Source organism: Dendrobates tinctorius, unplaced genomic scaffold, assembly GCF_039654945.1.
Source record: "Dendrobates tinctorius isolate UK_male_01 unplaced genomic scaffold, ASM3965494v1 ptg000046l, whole genome shotgun sequence".
NCBI classification, from domain to species: Eukaryota; Metazoa; Chordata; class Amphibia; order Anura; family Dendrobatidae; genus Dendrobates; species Dendrobates tinctorius.
The window spans coordinates 65,999,857-66,020,185 of NW_027361714.1; the positions used below are offsets into that span (position 1 = coordinate 65,999,857).

At 42.1% G+C, this 20,329-nt stretch overlaps 1 protein-coding gene across 1 annotated transcript in view; it reads right to left on the minus strand.

Annotated features, from left to right (window-relative positions):
- Positions 1–796: 796 nt before the first annotated feature.
- The window catches only part of NT5DC1 (5'-nucleotidase domain containing 1), a 430,483-nt gene continuing 410,950 nt past the window's right edge, over positions 797–20,329 (minus strand). The window contains exon 12 of the mRNA XM_073575978.1: positions 797–4,632. Coding sequence (XP_073432079.1) covers positions 4,514–4,632 — 119 coding nt within the window. The 3' untranslated portion in view covers positions 797–4,513. The remainder of the gene's footprint in view (positions 4,633–20,329) is intronic.

Genomic DNA, 20,329 nt, shown 5'->3' on the forward strand with positions numbered 1-20,329 from the left:
AACTGCACATTTAACCTTCTATCTTGCAGTTTTTCTTCTATTTTTATGGTGATTTCCTCATATCATTAATTAGGATACATCCATAATATCTTTTTTGTACTTATAGTAACTTTTTGTCTTTCCTCACTTTATCTCCCTGTGTAGAGTCTGACAGGGTCAGACAGAAAGAGTCGACGTCATAGCCGGGGCGCCGTTGCTCAGGTGTAGGGTGCCAACTTCCGCAGCAAGGTAGGGTCACACTAGACCAATTATAGGGTATTCTTTCCATTTTTATATGTGCTAGTGATCATACCGCATGAGAATATATGGATGAGTTTTCAATTAATGTGGTTTAAAATACACCAAGTTATTGAACTACTTTCCGATAATTATTATAATTTTCGGGTGAATTGTAAATTGTGTCTTTATCGGCTGATCTGATGATGTAGAACTACAGAATATTCTTTCTATTGGTGCCAAGATTATTATCTGTTTCTTTCTGACTTTGCCTTCCTCTCTTTTGGGCCTAATAGGGTCAGATAGGGAAAGTCGATATCAGAGTGGGGGCGCCATTGCGCCGGTGTAGGGTGCCAATCTCTGCAGCAAGGTAGGACTGTATTAGACAATTGCTAGGGTGCTTGGGTGCTAGGGTGCTTGTACAGTTGTTTTTGGTTAGATGACTATTTCTGGCCATATGAACTAAAATTGTTTTCCTTTTTAACATATCATTAATAAAAGTGATGTTTTAGATATAAAAATATTTTGCTAAATAGTGTTGGTGATATTGTAATGAAGCAAAACAATATACATTTTCATAAACAGTCAATTTCAATATGTTTATTAGGGAAACACTACAGTACTGCAAACAATTTATAAGCAAAACAGGAAAGAAAACACTATGTCCATGCCCTCAAATAAAAACAAGGTTCACTTCCAGAGGACGTTCTGAATGGCACAACTGTGGATCTTCTTCTACTATGGAAAAAAAACAGATATTTTGCACACAAACTATAATTATTTCTGGAAGTTTTATTTCAGTCATCAAGCACAACAATGAATAATGTCATCCAAAGTGATATTGTTGTTCTTGTCAGTAAGTAGTAGCAATAGTGCTAGATATATATTGTGAGACAGTGAGCTGCGTTGTTGTAAATCGCCGGTATGGGTCGCAGAGGAGAAGGTCCTCTGCGCTATAAGCCTGAAATGTTGCTCTGGGACCTGTAGTTCCACGAGTCTTGTTTAGCTTATAAGAGGCTGCGTTTAGAAGGTTGGCCGGAGAGCTGGGCGAGACTGGCCAACCACCTACCTCCCATCATCAAGGGGTGAGTCTCATGTGATATAATGAGATTGTGGTGTGATCACATGGTCTGTGTTGTAAGGTCCTGAAAGAGGACAGGTCTCTGTGTATTGGAAGGTCCTGCGAGTGGACCGGATTCCTGAAGTGCACATGGTGAGGTCATGTACCTGAATGGTCTCTGTGTTGGAAGATCCTGCGAGTGGACCGGATTCCTGAAAAGCAAAGGGTGAGACCATGTACCTGCAGAACCTGTGACAGCTAACTGTGTTGAGGCCAGGACTGACAAGGAGTCAGCATGTGGAGCAGAGCTCCTGGAATATAACCTCAGACAAGGGGGTGGGAAGAAACGGCAGAGAGGTCTATCTGCTACATGAACAGACTGGTGGTCATGATATGTTCGTGGATGTAATGAAATGGACTTTACGTTATGCGGTTTATGTTGAGTAAATAAACCAAATAGACTGTTTATGTGAGAAACTGTCCCTGTGTGCCTTAATCCAGTTACCAAGTGAGTATCTCCCAACACACTCTGGGAGCGCTATCTCACTATATATATATATATACACAGTAGCTTGTGAAAGTATTCACCCCCGTGTGTTTTACCAATTTTGTTACATTACAACCTGTGTTTAAACGTTTTGTAATCCGATCCGTGTGTGATACATCAGCACTAAATAGTTTAAGTTGGTGAAGTGAGAAAAAAATAGGCACAAATTACATTTATGGAATCAAATAACTAAAATGCATTCACCCCTTTTGCTATGAAGCCCCTAAAAAATTCTGGTGCAAGCAATTACTTTCATAAGTCACATGCTTGGTGAAGGGAAGTACACCTGTGTGGAATCTAACTGTGACATGGTCTGTCAGTATATACACTTTACCTTTTCTGAAAGGCCAGAGAGGCTGCAACACTATTAAACAAGAGGCACCAGTAACCAAACAACACCATGAAGACCAAGGAGATCTCCAAACAAGTCAGGGACAAAGTTGTTGAGAAGTACAACTCAGGGTTGGGTTATAAAAAATATCTAAACCTCTGATGATCGCCCAAGGCACCATCAAATCTATTATCATCAAATGGAAAGTGTATGGTACCACAACAAACCTTTGTTGTTTGCTTCATAAAAAAAGAAAACCAAATGTTGACAGTTGTGGGCATGTTCTTTACACAACCAGATGCAAAATATAACAAAAAAACTGTTAAATTCCAGGTTGTGAGGTAGCAAAACACAGAAAATGCCAAACGGGTGAATTCTTTTGCAAGTCACAGTATGTATATATATGAAACATGTAAGGCTGTATTCACACTGTGCTTGGGTCATACATTCAGTGCACATGATTCTAGTGTAGTACCAAACATATGCAGCTGTATTTCTATATACACATATATCAGCCATAGAATACCATTATAAAAATGTACATTGTGCAGAATATTTTTATTTCAGTATTCTGTTGTATTGAACAACATAGCCAACTACATTTCTAAACACATTAAAAAACATAGACATATAATGGCTAAAACATATGCTATTGGAATATGTTTGGAAAATGGTAGTGTATATGCACTGACAGTGTTTTCTGGAAATGTAAAAAAAAATTAATTACCAAAGAAAATGTAATTCTAAATCTCTCGCTAAATAGCGATAGAAAACAATTCATAATTGTATTTATCAAGGGCAGTAATCACTGGAATGTTAGTAGTGGATATTGCGATCATCTGGAGATACCAAGAGTGCTGAGGCTAGAAAGAGGCTGCTCACACTGCTGTCCATCCTTCCTCAATGCTGAGCCGCTGCGGTGAGCTGGCGGTTTTAGGCTGTCCATCCTTCCTCAATGCTGAGCCGCTGCGGTGAGCTGGCGGTTTTAGGCTGTCCATCCTTCCTCAATGCTGAGCCGCTGCGGCGAGCTGGTGGTTTTAGGCTGTCCATCCTTCCTCAATGCTCAGCCGCTACGGTGAGCTGGCGGTTTTAGGCTGTCCATCCTTCCTCAATGCTGAGCCACTGCGGTGAGCTGGCGGTTTTAGGCTGTCCATCCTTCCTCAATGCTGAGCCGCTGCGGTGAGCTGGCGGTTTTAGGCTGTCCATCCTTCCTCAATGCTGAGCCGCTGCGGTGAGCTGGCGGTTTTAGGTCACAGCAGCGGAACTTCCCACTGCACATGCTCAATGGCAGCTGTCCTATTACTATTCTGGGACAGGTATCTGTCAATGTAACAAGACTTTTAATTCTAGTGATTTTTAGTGAATTTAGTGATTACCTCCCTAGACAAAACAATCGAGATTTTCTAATTTAAGGTATTTAAGAATATTTTTAGAATGATATTCCCTTTAGTTATTTATTTCTTTATATTCCCGCTTAACCCTTTGAAATAAATGTCAGGTAGCCTTTCCAATGTATGCCCTAAATGGAGACTCCAATCACAGTGTGAACTAAGCTTAAAGGCCCCCTACACACATCAAACTGTCACCTCAATATTGATGGGTTAGGCCAACAATCTAACATGTGTGAGGGTGCCGGTCGGGGGAGATGTCCAATTGTGGATTGCCAATTGCATTGTTCCCCTGGAGATAACCCAATGATCAACGTGTAAGCTGGCTGCTTTCTCATAGAGAACACAGGAGCGCGCTGCTGAAAGAGCGCTCCTGTGCATGGGAAAGTCAGCTGTGATGGCTGTCGGCTGAAGTATAAGTTGGCCGACAGACATCTAATCTGTATGGCTTCAGTGTCTTTTTTCATAACTCAGAAAATTATAGTATTTGCTATGTGGCTTTGTGTAAATAGTTGTGAACCATTTCTACCATAATTTGTATCACTCTTTGTATTTTGGGGCAAACATTATTTTAATAAATATGGCACACGGATCTTTATAATTGGGCCATTTTTACTTTACTGTTGTTCAAAGTTTGATACAAGGGTTTTCAGACAAAATTAACTTTCAAACTCCATCAGTTCTTATATGGAGGACTAATGTGACAAGAAGACCAGTTACACGTTGCTTCACTAGCACTGAAAACTTTGTATTTCAACTTGAGATCTCTGATATTTACATACCGTGGGTCACAAATTTGCTCCAAAATTAATACAAAATACTATTACAAACGTTTGGTTCATAGTACTCATCGTCAACAAGGAGTCATTTCTTAAGAAACACTTGTCCTGAAAAGGCATATTCAACTAGAATATAGAACAGTTACAGCCATTAGAGTAGTCATGTTGTCATTCTATTACTAGCAATGCTTATTATGCTGCAGCACCCTCTGAGCTCTGAGATAAGAGGATTGCGGGAGGCCGGGGGAAGTAGCCATCAATGTCTGTATTACTGTCTGAAAATCTGGTAAACTTAAAATCCAGTGGCAAATCTGAAAAAAAAGAACAAACATATTATTCTAGCAAAATCATTTTCATAAATGTGTGTATACAGATATCAAGGCAGCATTTTTGGCACTGGTGAATGGTCACAACAATGACTATGCATGAGTTAAAGTTGTTTTAAAGGAGTGTTCCTATCTTGTAAACGGATAGCATATAGCTAGGTTCTAGAGGCTGGACCATCACCGATCCGGAGAATGAAAGGCAACAAAGCTGGTGCAGTCCCATACAGAATCTTCTTCACTGATTGTCAAGCAGGTTGACAATGGGAGGCGAGAGGCATCACTCTGTGGGTAAGATATTCGGGGAGACAGTGCAACACTAGTACTGCAGCCCCTTCATTCTCAGAATCATAAAGTGATGGTAAATCCAAGTGTTATGACATCGGATTACCAGATATAAATACCCATTTTAATAAATATACAAGGGGTGCATATGTATTTTTTAATCATAATAAGCACACACGTGGTCAAAATTGTTGGTACAACTTTTTTAATGACAGAAAAACCCAAAATGGTCAAAGATATAACTTGAATCTGACAAAAGCAATAATAACTAAAAAATCTATGAAAATGAACAAATGAAAGTCAGACATTGCTTTTCAACCATGCTTCCACAGAATTTAAAAAAAATAAAACTCATGAAATAGGCCTGGACAGAAATGATGGTGATGGTAACCTTAACGTAATATTTTGTTGCACAACCTTTTGAGGCAATTACTGCAATCAAACGATTCCTGTAACTGTCAATGAGACTTCTGCACATCTCGACAGGTATTTTGGCCCACTCCTCAAGAGCAATCTGCTTCAGTTCTCTTGTGTTTGAAGATTGCCTTTTCCACATGGCATGTTTCAGCTCTTTCCAAAGATGGTCAATAGGATTTAGGTCAGGGTTCATAGAAGACCACTTCAGAATAGTCCAGTGTTTTCCTCTTAGACATTCATGGGTGATTTTAGCTGTGTGTTTTGGGTCGTTATCCAGTTGCCAGACCCATGACCTGCGACTAGGCTCGGACTGTCCCATAGGGGAACCCTCCCGGTGGGCCCCTGTGCAGATCGGAGCAGTACATGGCATAATTCAATTGATTCTGTACAGAAAAAAAAAAGCATCTCATCATTCATTAACCAAACTACCCAGTTTATTATTATATAGAGATATAGGTACATTTGTGAACAAGGGTAGTGTAATATTCGTATGAAGGTGAAAAGTGTGCCCCCCAAAGTCAATGTTACTGGTGGGCCCTTGGTACCCCAGTCCGACACTGCCTGCGACTGAGACCAAGCATTCTGACACTGGGCAGCACATTTGTCTCTAGAATCCCTTGATAGTCTTGAGATTTCATTGTACCCTGCACAGATTTTAGACACCCTGTACCAGATGCAGCAAAGCAGCCCCAGAACATAACATAGCCTCCTCCATGTTTCACAGTAGGGACAGTGTTCTTTTCTTGATATGCTTCATTTTTTCATCTGTGAACATAGAGATGATGTGCCTTGCCAAAAAGTTCCATTTTTGTCTCATCTGTCCATAGGACATTCTCCAAGAAGCTTTGTGGCTTGTCAACATGTAGTTTGGCAAATTCCTGTCTGGCTTTTTTATGATTTTTTTTCAACAATGGTGTTTTTCTTGGTCATCTCCCATGAAGTCCACTTTGGCTCCTACAACGAAGCATGGTACGATCTGACACTGATGTTCCTTGAGCTTGAAGTTCACCTTTAATATGTTTAGAAGTTTTTCTGAGCTCTTTTGTTACCGTTCGTAATATCCGTCTCTTTGATTTGTTATCAATTTTCCTCCTGCGGCCATGTCCAGGGAGTTGGCTACAGTCCCATGGAGCTTAAATTTCAGAATAATATGTGCAACTGTAGTCACAGGAACATCAAGCTGCTCGGAGGGGGTCTTATAACTTTTACCTTTAACATGTTTGTCTATAATTTTCTTTCTAATCTCCTGAGACAACTCTTTCCTTCGCTTCCTCTGGTCCTTGTTGAGTGTGATACACACCATGTCACCAAACAGCACAGTGAGTATCTGTAGCCCTCTATACAGGTCAACTCACTGATTCCAAGACTGTAGACACCTGTGATTCTAATTAGTGGCTACACCTTGATTTAACATATCCCTTTTGTCACATTATTTTCAGGGGTACCATCATTTCTGTCCAGGCCTATTTCATGAGTTTTTTTTTTTTTTTTTTAAATTCTGTGGAAGCATGGTTGAAAAGCAATGTCTCACTTTCATTTGTTCATTTTCATAGATTTTTTTTTATTACTTTTGTCAGATTCAAGTTATTTCTGTGACCATTGTGGGTTTTTTTGTCATTAAACGAGGGGTACTAACAATTATGACCCCGTGTGTAGCTAGGTAGATGAGGCCTGGCTGATTGGCCACAAGTGTCATCAGACCTTACAATGATGGACATTTTCTTCTTGGAAGTTATCATAGATAAGGTATATCTTCGAAAACCTTTGAATTGTTGAAAGCATAATTCTAATTCAATAATTATTTATACTGTACCACCTGTATTTTCATTTCACTTGTATCATGCAGCTTCTTCAATGTTCACCTCAGCTATAGGCAGGTTTGTATATGTCTATCTCATATACAGTGGGTATGGAACGTATTCAGACCCCTTTAAATATTTCACTCTGTTTCATTACAGCCATTTGGTAAATTCAAAAAAGTTCATTTTTTTTCCTCATTAATGTACACTCTGAATCCCATCTTGACTGAAAAAAAAAACAGAAATGTAGAAATTATTGCCCATTTATTAAAAAAGAAAAACTGAAATATCATATGGTTATAAGTATTCAGGCCCTTTGCTCAGTATTGAGTAGAAGCACCCTTTTGAGCTAGTACTGCCATGAGTCTTCTTGGGAATGATGCATCATGTTTTTCACACCTGGATTTGGGAATCTTCTGCCATTCTTTCTTGAAGATCCTGTCCAGTTCCATCAGGTTGGATGGTGAACGTTGGTGGATAGCCATTTTCAGGTTTCTCCAGAGATGCTCAATTGGGTTTAGGTCAGGGCTCTGGCTGGGCCAGTCAAGAACGGTCACAGAGTTGTTCTGAAGCCGCTCCTTTGTTAGTTTAGCTGTGTGCTTAGGTTCATTGTCTTGCTGGAAGGTAAACCTTTGGCCAAGTCTGAGGTCCAGAGCACTCTGGAAGAGGTTTTCATCCAGGATATCTCTGTACTTGGCCGCATTCATGTTTCCTTCAATTGCAACCAGTCGTCCTGTCCCTGTAGCTGAAAAACACCCCCAAAGCATGATGCTGCCACCACCATGTTTCACTGTTGGGATTGTATTAAGCAGGTGATGAGCAGTGCCTGGTTTTCTCCACACATACCGCTTAGAATTATCACCAAAAAGTTCTATCTTCGTCTCATCAGACCAGAGAATCTTATTTCTCATAGCCTGGGAGTCCTTCATGTGTTTTTTAGCAAGCTCTATGCCACTCTGCCATACAGGCCTGGCTGGTGGAAGGCTGCAGTGATAGTTGACTTTGTTAAACTTTCTCCTATCTCCCTCCTGCATCTGTGGAGCTCAGCCACAGTGTTCTTGGGGTTCTTCTTTACCTTGCTCAGCAAGGCTCTTCTCCCACGATTGCTCAGTTTGACTGCACGGCCAGGTCTAAGACAACTTCTGGTGGTCCCAAACTTCTTCCATTTAAGGATTATGGAGGCCACTGTGCTCTTCGGAACATTGAGTACTGCATAAATTCTTTTGTAACCTTGGCCAGATCTGTGCCTTGCCACAATTCTGTCTCTGAGCTCCTTGGCCAGTTCCTTTGACCTCATGATTCTCATTTTGTCTGATATGCACTGTGAGCTGTGAGGTCTTCTATAGACAGGTCTGTGCCTTTGTAAATCAAGTCCTATCAGTTTAACCCCTTTCTGACATCGGGCGTAATAGTATGCCGATGTCGGACTCCCTCCCTTTGATGTGAGCTCTGATAGTGAGCCCACATCTTTCATGGCACATATCAGCTGTTTTGAACAACTGACATGTGCCCGGAATAGCCGCGGGTGGAATCAAGATCACCGGTCACTGGTGTGTTGGCATGACAACCAGAGGTCTCTTGGAGACCTCTATGGTTGTCAGTACTGGCTTGCTGTGAGTGCCACCCAGTGGTGTGGCAGCTTCTAGTCTCCCATGGAGACTATTAAAGCATGCCAAAAGTAAAAAGAAAATGTCTTTAAAAATATAAAAAAAAAATAAGTTCAAATCACTCCCCTTTCACCCCCATTCAAAAAACCCCCAATAAAAATAAAATCGAACGTACACATATTTGGTATCACCACGTTCGGAATCGCACGATCTATCAATAGAAAAAGGATTAACCTGATCGTTAAATGTCGTAGCAAGAAAAAAGTAAAAACGTCAAAATAATGTTTTTTGGTAGCCACGATATTGCATTAAAATCAAAAATGGGTGATCCAAAAATCGTATCTGCACCAAAATGGTATCATTAAAAACGTGAGCTTGGCACACAAAAAATAAGCCCTCACCCTTCCCGAGATCACAAAGAATGGAGACGCAACGGGTATCGGAATATGGCACAATTTTTTTTCTCTTTAACAAAGTTTGTAATTTTTTTTCATTACTTAGATAAAAAAGAACCTAGACATATTTGGTGTCTTTGAACTTGTAATGACCGGAAGAATCATAATGGCAGGTCAGTTTTAGCATTTAGTGAACCTAGCAAAAAAGCCAATCAAAAAACAAGTGTGAGATTGCACTTTTTTTAAAAAATTTCACCGCACTTGGAATTTTTTTTAACCGTTTTCTAGTACACGACATGGTAAAACCAATGGTGTCGTTCAAAAGTAGATCTTGTCCCACAAAAAAACAAGCCCTCACATGGCCATATTGACAGAAAAGTAAAAAAGTTATGGCTCTGTGAAGAAGGGGAGCGAAAAATGAAAATGCAAAACCAAAAAAAGCTCCGGGGGTTAAGGGGTTAATTAAACACAGCTGGACTCCAATGAAGGAGTAGAACCATCTCAAGGAGGATCACAAGGATATGGAGAGCATGTGACTTAAATATGAGTGTCTGAGCAAAGGGTCTGAATACTTATAACCATGTGATATTTCAATTTCCCTTTTTTAATAAATTTGCAAAAAATTTCTACATTCGTTTTATTTGTTCAGTCAAGATGGGGTGCAGAGTGTGCATTAATGAGAAAAAAATGACCTTTTCAGAATTTACCAAATGGCTGCAATGAAACAAAGAGTGAAAATTTTCAAGGGGTCTGAATACTTTCCGTACCACTGTATTTATGGCGGATGTTCAAGATATTGCAGAGCTGTTCCACTTAAGCTAACAGAACAACACTACAATATCTTGAGTGTTTGCTATAAAAAATACAAGGAAAAGTATGAACCAGCCTGCAGTCGATATATACATTTAAGAGGCTGTGATACTTGCTTGAATAACACAGCCTTTTTAACGGCTAATTGGGTGGGATGCCCATTGTTGCACCACCACTCATAACTTTTTTGGATTATTTAAAGGGGATGTTTCCTTTCATTAAAAGTTCATCTCTGATTGCAGGCTATTATAAAAGAAACAAAAAGTTCTGTACTCACCTTCCCTGGGACAACTGCCAAGTCTCACCAATGCTCCTGGGGTCTACGGCGCTGATGTCACGTCGACAGCAGGCACTTGGAAAGCTCATCAGAATGGGAACTGCTGAGCTCACTGATTGGCTGCCACGCTGTCGGTGAGACATCAGCACCAAAGTCAATGCCAGACATGGGGAGCAGCGCTGAGACTCGCCAGTGACAACACAGAGAAGGCGAGTACAGCGCTGTTTGTTTCTTTAGGATAGGTTTATATCTGAATTTTGTGGAGGATTTTTTCCTCTTTTTGAGGTTTTCATGTTAGAGTAGGACTGGCAAGTGTAAGGAACTTTGACGCAGTTTGCCAGCTTCCGTATTAAGGACTTAATATCAACCAATACCTTACATATATTGATAGTTTTCTGTGCACTTTTTATATTTCTTTCAGGGTGCAGTTGGGCCCAAATGGTTCTGCAAACTTGTGGCCTCTGTTCACACGAGATGCATTCTAGTTGGCACTGGGCAGCCCCCCTATATGGTGTTACTAAGAGGTTGTGAGCCAGAAGCCCTGCATTCCCTGTGTGAACACTGCCACATGCGGATTGTTTCTTCTGCACTGGTGTACCACACGGCCAATCCATGATTGTAGGCTGGCTGTTTCATTTGGTATTTATGCACCTGTGCAGCTGCCACTTTACTTGGGTCCACTGCACCCTGGATTAGTGCAGATGCATTTAGGCCTGTCTGGTTTGTATCTGAATTTTTTGGAGGATTTTTTCCTCTTTTTGAGGTTTTCATGTTAGAGTAGGACTGGCAAGTGTAAGGAACCCTGTTTCTTTAGGATAGCCTGCAGCCAGGGATTAAAGAAAGTTTATAATCAACAGAAACATTATTATCTGCAGATATTGGGTTAATCTACAGGTAAACAGCGTTAAAACCCTATGTACTCAGCTGACTGGAAGTGTGGCTACAAAGAAGAAAGCCCTTCTAATCATGTTGTTATCTCCATGTAAGGACTTTCTCCAAGTCACTGGGGCAGTACAGGGGAGTGATTATGTCAACAGTCATACAAAACCTACAAGAGACAAAATGAGCAAAAACCCTGCTGTAACTAAATAAGTAAAAAGCAAAAATGCATTTAAATAACAGAGTTCTTAGTAATACTGATTTGATCAAAAATAGCATAAAGGCCATCCCACCACCAACAAGGTGACTCTGATCAACACTCAGTATACTAGGAGCGCGGCTGTGCTTCTGATGCCAGTAATACTGGGTAACAATTGAAGAGAGATTTGGGGGGCTATGCTACTGTTTCTACTACTGGGTTGAAAGGGGGTCGTCACTGCTACTACTACTGTTGGCGTAACAATGCCATACCCTTGTCTGATTTCAGCTTAACACCGAGAGCACTACATTTTAAATATATCACATAGTATATTATCACCTAATTACTGATATTTCACAACGGGCAATTATTTCTGTTTCACTAATAGTGTCCATCATAGAGTAGCTTATTAAGATGCCACTGCAGAAATAAATAGAAATAAATTGATAAATAATAAATATATTGGATGAGTTTTTAGTAGAAGGATTTACAGAGGATCCAGTACTCAAAAATCTCTGTGTGAACAAAGACAAAAGACCCACGAAATAATATCCCATACCTTAGTTTTTGAGCATTGTCAAGTCTATCGCTCAGTGATGACAAATATCATTTGGATTTTATCAACAGAATTAAATACATTTCTGAGCTTGGACTGACGGTTATGTAATTCTGCATTGTAGACTAACATCTGTTTTATAAATAAGCTGACGCGCTTTAAACACATGTCCAGTCTCCACATATTTGTACCACTGCTTTTATAAGATTAATCAAATGATTGCTCCATATTCCTACCAGACTGTTGTATACCCTAATCCATTAGCATGTTATACTACTGGAGTTTGGGAAGCTAAAAATGCTGCTATCAAAATTCGATATTACAGCAATAAACAGAAAAAGAAGCTTAGATAATGTGAGTATTAGCCGACCCCCCTAAATTTGCCACAAAAACAGGTAAAACTTATTGACTCAAGTATAAGTCTAAAGTGGAAAATGCTGCAGCTAATGGTAAATTTCAAAAATAAAAATAGATAACAATAAAAGTAAAATTAATTGAGACATCAGTAGGTTAAATGTTTTTGAATATCCATATTGAATCAGGAGCCCCATATAATGCTCCATACAGTTGATGATGGCCCCATAAGATGCTCCATACAAAATACACTCCATATAATGCTGCACAAAGATTAATAACGGCCCCATAAGATGCTCCATAGAATATGCCCCATATGCTGTTCCATAAAGGTTATGGCCCCATAAGATGCTCCATAGATTATGCCCCATATGCTGCCCCATAAGATGCTTCATAGATTATGCCCCATATGCTGCTCCATAAAGGTTATGGCCCCATAAGATGCTCCATAGATTATTGTTGTGAATTCACTTTCTGGCCTACCTCTGGTTACTAGTGAAGGTAGTGAGTTGGTTATATTGACAGAGGGGTCGCGAGTTCTCTTTCTGGGCTCCCTCTGGTGGTTACAGGAGGTAATGGAGCTGATCTAATTGACAGAGGTCTGCCACCTGATAATGAGACGGACGATTGGACATCTGGACTTTCTGATTGGATTTAAGACAGCTGACTCCCTCTATCCCTGCTGGTGATTTTTTCCTGCCTCCTGAGATCTTAGTTTCCAGCTCAGTCCCTGCATGCTCAAGCTAAGTGTTCTTTTGCTATTGTTCACATTTGATTTGGTTTTGTCTATTTTAGTTTTGTGTGGTCAGCCAGCCCCAGCTGGGGCTGTGCTGAATTTCCATCCTTATGTTACTCTTTGTGCCAGTTTGTTTTTGTCCCTTATTAGATTAGCCTCTCTTTGCTCTGCTTTCAGAATATACCAGAGTGCTGATATAGTGGGCGAAGTCTAGTGAATTCAGTGTTTTTACTATCAGACCTGTTGGGCATTTTTTGCAGGGTTTTTTGCGTGATTACAGACAGTGTTTTTCCTTTCCTGTCCTGTCTAGTTAGTTTGGGCCTCATCGTTTGCTCAGCCTATTTTCCTACCTGCGTTTGTGTTTTCATCTTGTCTCACTGACAATATGTGTTTGGGGGCTATCTATTCCTTTGTGGTCTGCTCTGGGGCAGTTTAGATTTCCCCTTTCTTGCTTTAGGCTTATTTAGTTCTCCGGCTGTGTCGAGGCGTCTAGAATCATCGTAGGTACGCTCCACGGCTACTGCTAGTTGTATGGATAGGATCAAGAGTCTGCAATCCGCTTAGTTACCAACCTCTCTGGTTTTCTGTGGCTTAGCTTGGTTTTGCTTTCCTCCTCAGTGACCCATTCATAACAGAATCACCAGCCTAAACTGCAGATTCTAGGGTACTCAAAAGCAGGAGAGAATTGTAAAAAAAAAAAAAAAGTGTCAGAATTTTTCTTTTTATATATATATTTTCCTCTTTTTTTCTGGGGCCGTAGGAGGATTTTTTTTTCTTTAATGAAGATTAAGCAATTGTCTCATCGTGTTGAGCAGCTCGCTGCAGAAGTGCAGGGAATTTCCACCTATCTCGCTCAATCACCTGCTGTTGAACCAAAAATCCCTACTCCTGATATGTTTTCTGGGGATCGGTCTAAATTTTTGAATTTTAAGAATAATTGTAAACTATTTCTTGCCTTGAAGCCTAACTCATCGGGGACCACTGTGCAGCAGGTTAAAATTGTCATCTCCTTGCTGCGCGTCGATCCCCAGGATTGGGCTTTTTCTCTGACACTTGGAAATCCTATTCTGACTAATGTGGATGCATTTTTTCAAGCCTTGGGGTTGTTGTATGATGAACCTAATGCTATTGATCAAGTTGAGAAAACTCTATTGGCATTGAACCAGGGTCAGGATTCTGCAGAGTTATACTGTCAAAAATTCTGAAAGTGGGCGGTCCTTACTACATGGAATGACGGTGCCTTAGCAGCTCTCTTTGGGAAGGGTTTATCAGAAACAATGTTATGATGGGTTCCCTCTGGTCTTGATGATTCTGTCATTAGTCATTCAAGTTGATCGGCGTTTATGTGAACGTAGAACTACACGAGAGGCGTTGCCGCCTTTTGAACAAACGTCTGAACCCATGCAATGTGATCGGGTTTTGTCTAGGGTGCAACGTCAGGAGTTTAGAAGGCGTAATAAGATATGTTTTTTCTGTGGAGACGCCTCTCATACTATTTCTGTCTGCCCTAAACAAGAGAAACATTTTGCGCATACATTTGCTGTGGGCAGTGTACAACCTAAGTTCCTTTTGGCAATTACTCTGATCTGCTCCTTATCTACATTTTCCGCTAAGGCTTTTGTGGATTCAGGAGCAGCTTTGAATCTGATGGATTTGGACTTTGCTAAACGTTGTGGTTTTCCCATGATACCCCTGTGGACTCCTATCCCTTTGAGGGGTATTGATGCTACTCCTTTGACGGAGAATAAACCCCAGTTTTGAACCCAGGTGATAATGCGGGTCATCCCGGACCACCAAGAAAATTGTAAATTTTTGGTGCTGCACAATTTTCATGATACTATTGTTCTGGGTTTTCCCTGGTTGCAAACTCATAATCCTGTTTTGGATTGGAAATCTGTGTCTGTGGTGAGTTGGGGTTGTCAGTGTGTTCTTAATGACACTCCTGTTTTCTCCACCTCTCCCCAGTCTCATGATATTCCAGATTATTTGGCTGATTTTTCTGATGTAGTTAGTGAGAGTAAGTCTGCATCTTTGCCTCCTAACAGTTAAGACTGTGCAATTGAGTTGATGCCCGGGTGTAAATTTTCCAAGGGTCGGCTTTCCAACTTATCGGTACCCGAACATGATGCTATGCGATCTTATATCAAGGAGTCTTGGAGAAGGGTCATATTAGACCATCCTCTTCACCCTTTGGTGCTGGGTTTTTATTTTGTGACCAAGAAAGATGGTTCATTAAGGCCTTGTATTGACTATCGTTCCCTTAACAAAATCACTGTTAAATATCAGTACCTGTTACCCCTGATTTCTGATTTATTTTCCAGAGTTAAAAGTGCCTGCTGGTTTACCAAGCTTGACCTCTGGGGGGCGTATAATCTTATTCGCATCAAGCACGGGGATGAATGGAAGACGGCGTTTAATATTCCGGAGGGACATTTTGAGTACCTGTTGATGCCTTTTGGGCTCAGTAATGCCCCTTCTGTCTTCCAATCCTTTATGAACGATATTTTCCGGAACTTTGTGGATAAGTTTTTGATCATTTATCTGGATGATATTTTGATCTTTTCCAGTGATTGGGATTCTCATGTAGAACATGTCTGGACCGTGTTCCGGATTTTGAGGGAAAATTCTGTATGTTAAGGGATCGAAATGCCTCTTTCGCGTACAGAGGATTTCATTTTTGGGATTTATTTTGTCTCCGTCGGCTATTGAAATGGACCCGGCCAAGGTACAGGCCATTTATTATTGGGTTCAGTCCACTTCTTTGAAGGCTCTCCAGAAGTTTTTGGGTTTTGCTAATTTCTATCGTAAATTTATAGGTAATTTTTCTGGTATTGTCAAACCACTGACTGATCTGACCAAAAAGGGCGCTGATGTGGTGAATTGGTCTCCAGAGGCAGTCTCGGCATTTCAGGAGCTTAAGCGGAGATTCACTTCTGCTCTGGTTTTACGGCAACCTGATGTCTCACTTCCATTTCAGGTGGAGGTAGATGCTTCTGAGATTGGTGCAGGAGCTGTTTTGTCCCCAAAAGATCCGGTGACTTCTAAAATGAATCCCTGTGCCTTCTTTTCTTGAAAATTCTCCCCATCTGAACGTAACTATGACGTGGGGAATCGGGAATTGTTGACCATGAATTGGGCATTTGAAGAGTGGAGACATTGGTTGGAGGGAGCTAGACATCAAGTTGTGGTCCTCACCGAATACAAGAATTTGATTTATCTTGAATCAGCCAAACGCTTGAATCCTAGACAGGCTAGGTGGGCCTTGTTTTTCACGTGTTTTAATTTTGTGGTCTTTTTTCTTCCAGGCATTAAGAATGTTAAGGTGGACGCCCTTTCTAGGAGTTTCTTTGCGGATTCTCTTATTGTGACCGAGCCTACTGCCATTCTAGGTGAGGGGGTAGTTCTTTCCGCCATCTCGCCTGATTTGAGACGTGCCCTGGAGGAATTTCAGGAGGACAAACCTGAGCATTGCCCTATGGGAAAATTGTATGTTCCTGACCAGTGGAGGAAGAGAGTAATGTCTGAAATTCATTGCTCCGCGTTGGCTGGTCATCCAGGTATTTTTGGTACCAGAGATTTGGTGAGTCGGTCTTTTTGGTGGCCTGCCTTATCTCATGATGTCAAGAATTTTGTGCAGTCCTGTGGGACTTGTTCTCGGTCTAAACCCTGTTCTCGTTCTAGTGGGTTGCTGATGCCCCTGCCGGTGCCCAAGAGGCCATGGACCCATATCTCAATGGATATTATTTATGATCTTCCTGTCTCTCAGAGAATGACTGTTATCTGGGTGATTTGTGATAGATTTTCTAAGATGATCCATCTTGTACCACTCCCAAAGTTGCCATCTTCTTCAGAGTTGGTGCCCTTGTTTTTACAACAGGTCGTTCGGTTGCATAGGATTCCTGAGAACATTGTGTTGGACAGAGGAGTCCAGTTTGTTTCCAGATTTTGGAGAACTTTTTGTTCCAATCTGGGAATTCAGTTATCTTTCTCCTCTGCGTTTCATCCTCAGACCAATGGGCAGACTGAGAGAACAAACCAGACTTTGGAGCCCTATTTGAAATGTTTTATATCTGCTGATCAGGATGACTGGGTCTCATTTTTGCCCTTGGCCGAATTCGCGCTAAACAATAGAGCTAGTTCTGCCACTTTGATGTCGCCCTTTTTCTGTAACTTTGGATTTCATCCTCGATTTTCTTTAGGGCAAGTGGAATCTTCGACCTGCCCAAGTGTGGACACTGTGGTAGAGAGAATGCAGCAGATTTGGGACCAAGTGGTGGATAAGTTGTCCCTCTCTCAGGAAAAAGCCCAACGGTTTTCCAACCGGCATAGGACCATTGGTCCCCGGTTTAAAGTGGGTGATATGGTTTGGTTGTCGTCAAAGAATATTCCTATGAAGGTTGCGTCTCCAAAGTTCAAGCCAAGATTCATTGGATCTTATAAGATTTTGGAGATTCTTAATCCTGTTTCTTTTCGATTGGCGCTTCCAGTTACGTTTAAGATCCATAAAGTGTTTCATAAATCTCTGTTGAAGAGGTTTGTTGAGCCAGTAGTTCCTATGGCGGCACGTCCTGACCCTGTATTGGTTAAAGGCAATGTGGGATATGAGGTAGAGAAAATATTGGATTCTCATTTGGCTAGACGTAGACCCCAGTACTTGGTCAAATGGAAGGGTTATGGCCAGGAGGATAATTCTTGGGTCTCTGCTTCTGACATTCATGCTGATAGATTGGTTCATGCTTTTCACCGGGCCCATCCTCAAGGGGGGTACTGTTGTGAATTCACTTTCTGGCCTACCTCTGCTTACTAGTGTATTGGAGCTGGTTATGTTGACAGAGGGGTCGCGAGTTCTCTTTCCGGGCTCCCTCTGGTGGTTACAGGAGGTAATGGAGCTGATCTAATTGACAGAGGTCTGCCACCTGATAATGAGGAGGACGATTCGTCATCTGGAGTTTCTGATCGGATTTAAGACAGCCGACTCCCTCTATCCCTGCTGGTGATTTTTTCCTGCCTCCTGAGGTCTTAGTTTCCAGCTCAGTCCCTGCATGCTCAAGCTATGTGTTCTTTTGCTATTGGTCACATTTGATTTGGTTTTGTCTATTTTAGTTTTGCGTGGTCAGCCAGCCCCAGCTGGGGCTGTGCTGAATTTCCATCCTTATGTTACTCTTTGTGCCAGTTTGTTTTTGTCCCTTATTAGACTGGCCTCTCTTTGCTCTGCTTTCTGAGTATAACAGAGTGCTGATATAGTGGGCGAAGTCTAGTGACTTCAGTGTTTTTTCTATCAGACGTGTTGGGCATTTTTTGCAGGGATTTTTGCGTGATTGCAGACAGTGTCTTTCCTTTCCTGTCCTGTCTAGTTAGTTTGGGCACCATCATTTGCTCAGCCTATTTTCCTACCTGCGTTTGTGTTTTCATCTTGGCTCACCGACAATATATGTTTGGGGGCTATCTATTCCTTTGTGGTCTGCTCTGGGGCAGTTTAGATTTCCCGTTTCTTGCTTTAGGCTTATTTAGTTCTCCGGCTGTGTGTGAGGCGTCTATAATCATCGTAGGTACGCTCCACGGCTACTGCTAGTTGTGTGGATAGGATCAGGGGTCTGCAATCCGCTTAGTTACCAACCTCTCTTTTTTTCTGTGGCTTAGCTTGGTTTTGCTTTCCTCCTCGGTGACCCATTCATAACAGATTATGCCCCATATGCTGCCCCATAAGATGCTCCATAGATTATGCCCCATATGCTGCTCCATAAAGGTTAAGGCCCCATAAAATGCTCCATAGATTATGCCCCATAAAGGTTATGGCCCCATAAGATGCTCCAAAGATTATGCCCCATATGCTTCCCCATAAGATGCTCCATAGACTATGCCCCATATGCTGCCCCATAAAGGTTATGGCCTCATAAGATGCTCCATAGATTATGCCCCATATGATGCTCCATAAAGGTTAAGGCCCCATGTGCTGCTGCAAATAAAAAAATGACATACTCACCTCTCATCACTGGGGGCCAGGTGCCGGTGTGTTGAGCAGGCGGGGACACTGGCGCGCTATGGGGGCCAGGTGCTGATGTCGCCACTGGCTCAGGGCCCCGGCACCTGCGATATTCACCTGTCCCCGTTCCACCGCCACGCGCTGCTCTGTCTTCCGGGTCCTTTGTCAGTGACTGTTCAGGCAGAGGGCGCGCATTAACCACGTCATCATGCCCTCTGACCTGAATGTCACAGCCAGAGGACACAGAGGACAGAGCGGCGCCTGGCAGTGGAATGGGGACAGGTGAATATAGCATATGCTCCCCCCCGTCATACTCACCCCCTCCTGGCGCATCTCTGCAGCCCCTGCTTCTCCCACAGTCTCCAGCGCTGCAGCTCTTCCAGTGTTCAGCGGTCACGTGGTACCTCTCATTAAAGTCACGAATATGCGCATATTCATGACTTTAATGAGCGGTACCATGTGATCGCTGAACACAGGCACTGGAGACCATGGGAGAAGCAGGGGCTGCAGAGACCATGCCAGGAGGGGGTAAGTATGATCTGACACCTGCGCTCCCCCGCCGACCCCCTGGCGTATATTACTCGAGTATAAGCCGAGAGGGGCACTTTCAGCCTTAAAAAAATGGGCTGAAACTCTCGACATACTCGAGTATATACGGTATGTAAATTACGAGAAGAGTCATGAAGAGGGGAAGAGTCTTGAGGAGATCATTTGCATATTCCCAGTGCCTTCTGGGATAAGTGAAGAGTCTCCGCGAGCTCAACGATCACTGGGTTTTGGCCGTTGCAGCTGAAAAGAGGAAATCGGAGAAACCAGGGGAAGAGTCTTGAGGAGATCATTTGCATATTCCCAGTGCCTTCTGGGATAAGTGAAGAGTCTCCGCGAGCTCAACGATCACTGGGTTTTGGCCGTTGCAGCTGAAAAGAGGAAATCGGAGAAACCAGGGGAAGAGTCTTGAGGAGATCATTTGCATATTCCCAGTGCCTTCTGGGATAAGTGAAGAGTCTCCGCGAGCTCAACGATCACTGGGTTTTGGCCGTTGCAGCTGAAAAGAGGAAATCGGAGAAACCAGGGGAAGAGTCTTGAGGAGATCATTTGCATATTCCCAGTGCCTTCTGGGATAAGTGAAGAGTCTCCGCGAGCTCAACGATCACTGGGTTTTGGCCGTTGCAGCTGAAAAGAGGAAATCGGAGAAACCAGGGGAAGAGTCTTGAGGAGATCATTTGCATATTCCCAGTGCCTTCTGGGATAAGTGAAGAGTCTCCGCGAGCTCAACGATCACTGGGTTTTGGCCGTTGCAGCTGAAAAGAGGAAATCGGAGAAACCGCGCGCCTGTCGGCGCACGAATTTTGGCTCATCTTTCATCTTTTTAAGAAATCTCAAGATGG